Here is a 6,000-nt window from a genome sequence, read left to right as displayed (position 1 = left end):
AAACATTTTATAAATCTTCTAAACATTTTATAACATTTTGGAACCCGGGGGGGCATCGCGCGGGCTCCATTTCTAGTAAAAACTTAAATAGCATATTATTGGAATGTATTTCCCAAAATCAAAGGCAAACACAATTTTATTACCGCACCGTATAGACATAGTAGATAATGAACACTAGTATTATTGGATTGCAGTTCAAATCGATCACGGATTTTCTTCTGGGGGATTTTCTTCTGGGTGGCATGCCAAGTGGAAGTAATTGGTGCAAGTGTAAAGGCCATCTTCCATGGTGTAGGTTATCTGCTGGCCGTTAGAGTACTTAAGAGTGTCGCACTGAGAATAGGAGAAGGGAATGTCGCATGAAGCCTTTTTTGCTACGAGACTGACCTTCACCTTAGACCTTGGGGGCACATTAACCTTGTGCGGAATCTGCGGATACTCCACTAAATATGTGGATTCGTGAGTATGTCCCCACTGGTATTCTCCGGTGAACTTGGTCGAAATTTTGATCTTTTCTTCTGCGCAGTTGTCTTCGATGAGTGGAACGTCGGTTTCGATGTTGGTTTTGATGCCCGAGTACTTCAATGAATTAATGCTGGCATTCCAAGTCATCTTCTTTTTCTCCGTATATGCGAGCTTCACTTCTACAGTTTTGGGTTTTTGGGTCTTGTTAACGGCATATCCGCTGGCAAGGGTGAACTCGCTGATCTGGTCGTAGATCCTGGCTTCCTCGATGTGATAATTGACATCATAGACGTTCCTTGACGAAACAAGCTCTTCCACCTGAAGATATGCCTTCCTGGAAATGGTGGGGACGGCGGCATTGAGACAGCTTGTCTTGTTGCCTTGGGTGAGTCTGCTGCAGAAATTGTTGTTACCCAAGTTGCGGAGAGCGACCACATGGTTGCTAACTTTTATTGGCCAAAACAAGGTGTCGTCGGAGGTGGTGGTGGTGTCTTCAACATCCGAGTCAGACCAGATCCAATTAGTGCCTTCTGGGCTGCTGCACCGCCGCCAGAATTTGCCCAAGTGATCAGACTTTATGCGGACGCTTCCATTGCCAGTGATGAAGACCTGGTTCCCCACAGTTGGATCTCCAATATTGGGAGTAGTACTGGATGCAAACTGAAGATATGGGTGTCCCTCGATCGAACGAGCGCTGAGGTAGTTGCCATTATTGCCCTTGAACGCCACGTGTTTGGGCAATATCAACAGCGATTCCCAATTGATGATTGTGCAGACATCTACATTGTCGTGAGCGGGCGATCTTGTTCCCCCGTATAAGCAGGAATCGAACGGATTGTCTTTGCCTAATTCGCATAAGCTTCCATAGCGGTTGAGCTGGACGTGGCGAAATCGGACGTGCCAGAGGTAGACAGGCTCGAACAACGTACATGACCATTTGGATCTGTCTTCCTCTGGTTCGTCAGCTGCGGCACAAATCCAATACTGGTGGTCCGACCACCTTCTCCAGTACTTGTTGTTGTAACAGCATCTTATGTTCACCAGTCCCTTCCCACACTTTGCCGTCTGCACTTCGTGCTTTGCGTACGGGCTCAAAACCTCGTCTCCGGAGAATTGGAGAAGCCCATGTACGGGATCTGTAATCCCGAACTGCAGGCTCAAAACATCTTCCTTTATGAAGCGCAAGTATTTGTTGTTAAAGTTTGATTTGATCACCACAAACCTCGGCAATCCCATAGTTTTCTCGCCCCCTCTGCAAGATGTCTAACGTCTCATCTAGTTGAATTGAACGAAAGAAAAATCTCAAGGATTCCAATTAATGGCTACCACATTTCCAGAAAACATGTGGGACCCATTACATTTCTTTTTGTTTTTTGGTAACATTTGCCAGCCATTCTTTGTCGGGCACACTGCATGGAGTGTAATGAATACTTTTCCCCTAGAGAGTTCTCCATTGAACAAGCCCAATGGCATCTCTCGTAATGAGGTGAGGCCCTTTTCTTTTTCCCCACTTTGGAGGGGTGTTGGTGTGGTGACAATTCCACGTTGAATGAGAAAAATAAATTAAAGGTTGGAGTGTTAATTACCGTGAAATGATGGACAATATAGGTAGTTCACGTAGAGTGTTATTTACGGTGAAGTGATGGTGCGCCATGAAATGGATGATAAATATTAATTAAATTGGATACATGATTTAACCATAATTAGAGATACTTATCATCCATAATTTAAATATAAGTCTTAACCAAGGAATAAAATTTCCTTTTTTAGAGGTATGAAAATTTTAATAGGTATTCGCCAAAATTTCGAGAAGATTTAGCCAAAATCTTTTATTTTGAGTTAATGATTTGGGATTTCAACTCATGGTTGCATGTATGATTTTTATGTGAAGGTTTCATGAGAGGTTTTGAAAAGAGTTAAATATTAATCTCTTGAGGATTTAAAATGAGTTATACCATATTTACTTATCTTAAGGATTTCTTTACAAGAAAAGAGAGGATAATTTATGAGCATGATTTAAGCAAACACGTATCTTTATGAGCTTGGTTTTGTTAAGGAAGGTTTTGGAAAGGAAAATGAAAGGTTTTGATATTAGATTGCATATATGATTTTGTTATGGAGAAAGGTTTTAAACCATATTGTCAGTTCCCTCCTCTTTATTAGACCGGCTCTGTACTTGCCTCAAAACTTCTCGGCAGTGTTTGACAATGGTCTCAGACCGGCTCTGCACTCACCTAGAGTTTACTCGGCAGTGTATGACAGTGGTCTCAGTTATTCCCTCTGCATGCACGTATGACAGTTATGAGCTCTGCATGTGTATGACAGTGCAAAGGCTCTGCACATGTATGACAGTTATTCTGGCTCTGCGAGTACCTTGAGACTCTTGAGCTCGTATGACAGTTTCCCCTCTCCACTTGGGTATCTGATTCAGTGTGAGTTTTTATTACTAAGTTTTTATGGATTTACTTAAATTTTACTAAAGTTTTGTACAATTGTGATTTATTTAAATTTCATGACATGTTGAGCATACTCGATTTGATTTATATTAATTATTTACTTATTGATATTACATCCATTTGTTTTCAAAGGTTTTGCGAATTAATTTTAAAATTGGGGGATTTCAAAGAGTGACGTGAGGTCTTAGAGCTAAACGTGGTTTTGAAGGATTTTTTGAAATAGGAAGTTTACCTTTGTTTTCGTTTCCATAAATCTGTCCACTCACTGAGTTATCTCACATTTTTGTCTAAATTTTACCCCCAAGTAGTAGCTTTGGTGGAGGTCGAGTCAATCACGTCGAGGCATTTACGTCCATTTCCTTACTCGGACCTTGTAGGCGCCAATTTAACTATGTAAAAGTCCCTTGTAATAGAATAGTGGCTCTGATAACCACATTTAAATTTTAAGATGGTTTTCTTTGTAATTGTTGGGTTTGAGATCCTTTTGGTTGTGGTAGAGGTGGTTGAAGTTTTTAGAAGTGCTTTTACAGGTTTTGAAAATTTTGGGTTAGTCCATTTTCAGGGGAGGTTCTGCCAAATTTTTGGTAGGATTTTCTTTAATTTTGGACCCCACAGGACCCTTTCTGAGTTTCAAGGTGGAACCCAGGGGTGGTTCTGTCAAAAATAAATCCAAAAAATAAAGAATAGTAATTAAATACAAAAAAAGTAAGAAATAAATAATAAAAATATAAAATAAATGAATTGGCGACAAAATTAGCTGTCCTCGCCTTTGACAAATTCATCATTTTGCGACAAAATGAACATAATTGGCGTCAAAATTTTGCAACGAAATAAATATAATTGGCGACAAAACTTGCTGCCAAATATGTGTAGTTCGCGCCATATCCAAGAAAATTGGTGACGAAATTTTTTCAATAGGCGACCAACTTTGGCGCCAAAATTCAAATCTCGCGCAATTTTTATTGGCACATTGGCGATGAAATAATGGTATTCGGTGACAAAATATAAGTTCGTCTCAGAAAGTAATCCACAACGAAATCCTTCTTTCTTGGCCAATTATCAAGGGCCACGAAATATTTCGGTCACCAAACATTTTTCGCGATGAAACAGCAATTTTTAACGACGAAATCGGTTTGTTGCTAAATTTGATGTTTCTTGTAGTGAACGTCTCCACTAAGCCCATTTTATACCCTAGGAGGAAATGAGGTGAAAAGATGGAGATTTACCCTCAAAACTCGGGAAATGAACCAACATGGCCGAGCGATTGGCGGTGGAAACCGAGCGTTCGACAATCCATGTATTAGTACAATTGGAATGTACTTATATATATAAACCTAGGTATTGGTCCAATTGAAATGTACTTATATATACTTTTTTTCTTACTTGTTTGATTATTTTCGATTTTGTGGGTTAATGCATTTTTTTATTTTTATATTTTTATAAATTTAAACGGATATTATCTTTTATTATTTTAAATTATAAAACATAAAAACTAGATAATCTTGAATGTTTTAATTAAAAAATGTAAAATTAAAAAAGTCCTAACCGATATTATCTTTCATAATTTTTAAAATTAATTCATATTAATTAATTATCTTAATTTTAAGAGATAATATGAGTTAAAATTTTTAAAAAGTCCATTTTTTGGACCTTAGCCTTAAACAAATCTAAATCCCTATATAGTTTTAGTCTGAATGACCCTCCAAAATTGGACCTATTTCTAATTAACTCTAAAAAACACTCTGAACTCTAAATTTTAAAACATACTAAATCATATCTAAACACACTCAAGTAGCCGCTCTTGTACTCACAATTGTCACTGTATTCTTGTTGTCGATTGACCCACACCTAAATAGATAGATCGACGGTCTTACACTCCGAGAATCTATTTTCAAAATTACAAACTATAATTTTTGTGTTCATAAAATTTTTAAATCAATGCATGCATACCTTTGAGTATTGTAAAAAGTTATAAGGAGTGTATGAGTGATAAAGTAATAATTAAATAATTTGGGACAGTGCTTGGCTTCCTCAAGACGAGCTCCTCCTTACCAAGAGATGTGGCATCATCATAGTTAACATATGTCTTTTTTTGCCTTCCTTACCAAGAGATGTGGCATCATCATAGTTAACATCTGTATTTTTTTGCCTTGGTTCTAACTTCTAACACAAGAGGAAGGAAAGGCATACATGCATGCATGGAAGGGTTATCTTTTTCTTTTTGTTTTCTTCTTCTTTTTTTTTTTTTTTTTTGCTTTTTCTTTTTCTTTTTCTTTTTCTTTTTCTTTTTCTTTTTCATTCTCATTCTCGTTTTCTTTATCTTTTAATTTTTTCCTTTGATGATGCTAAAGTCACCAAATTTGTTCATCAATATATTTTTCAGAGTGAGACTAAACACTATCACTTCAATCCAGATTCATAATTGAAACACTATCACATCAATCCAGACTCATAATTTCATGATTAATTTGATTTGGCGATACTATTTCATATTTTGATTTGGTGATACTAACCCATAATATCTATCTCACTTATCTCTTGAATTGTCACTTAATAAGAGTGAAAGACACATAAATATATAGAACTGTTCCGTAAAAAATTTTCTCAAAAATTTGACACCTTGAATTCGGCTCTTTGTCAATCAAGACCATAGTATATATATGCTATGAGTTATTTACATTTATACTTCCTGAGATTTATCGTCTTTTCACATACACCCCCTAAGGTTTCAATCATGAGATTTTTGGTATCGTCTCCTAATGTTCTTCGAATGCATTCTAGATATTAGTATTCAATATCTACGTCGTGTATTTGAAGAACCATAGGGAGACGCTAACAAAATTTGACAGAGGGGGCAATAAATAGAGACCATATAGCAGGGGACTGTTGTATGTTTCTAATTAACTCTAAAGAAAAACTCTAAAATCTAAATTTTAAAACATATTAAATCATATCTAAACACACTCAAGTAGCCGCTCTTGTACTCACAATTATCACTGTATTCTTGTTGTCGATTGACCCGCACCTAAATAGATAGATTGACGGTCTTACATTCCGAGAATCTATTTTCAAAATTACA

The 6,000-nt window shown here is 36.9% G+C and overlaps 1 protein-coding gene across 1 annotated transcript; it reads right to left on the bottom strand.

Annotated features, from left to right (window-relative positions):
* Positions 1–204: 204 nt before the first annotated feature.
* Positions 205–1,701, bottom strand: LOC147286220 (uncharacterized). The gene has a single exon (XM_086240712.1). It carries the CDS (start codon positions 1,699–1,701, stop codon positions 205–207), a length of 1,497 nt encoding a protein of 498 aa, XP_086096838.1.
* Between the last annotated feature and the right edge of the window lie 4,299 nt (positions 1,702–6,000).

This window comes from Dryas octopetala, chromosome 4 (assembly GCF_963921425.1).
Source record: "Dryas octopetala chromosome 4, drDryOcto1.1, whole genome shotgun sequence".
Taxonomy (NCBI): Eukaryota; Viridiplantae; Streptophyta; class Magnoliopsida; order Rosales; family Rosaceae; genus Dryas; species Dryas octopetala.
The sequence above is the reverse complement of the archived record's forward strand: the minus strand, read 5'-3'. Positions and strand labels throughout refer to the sequence as shown.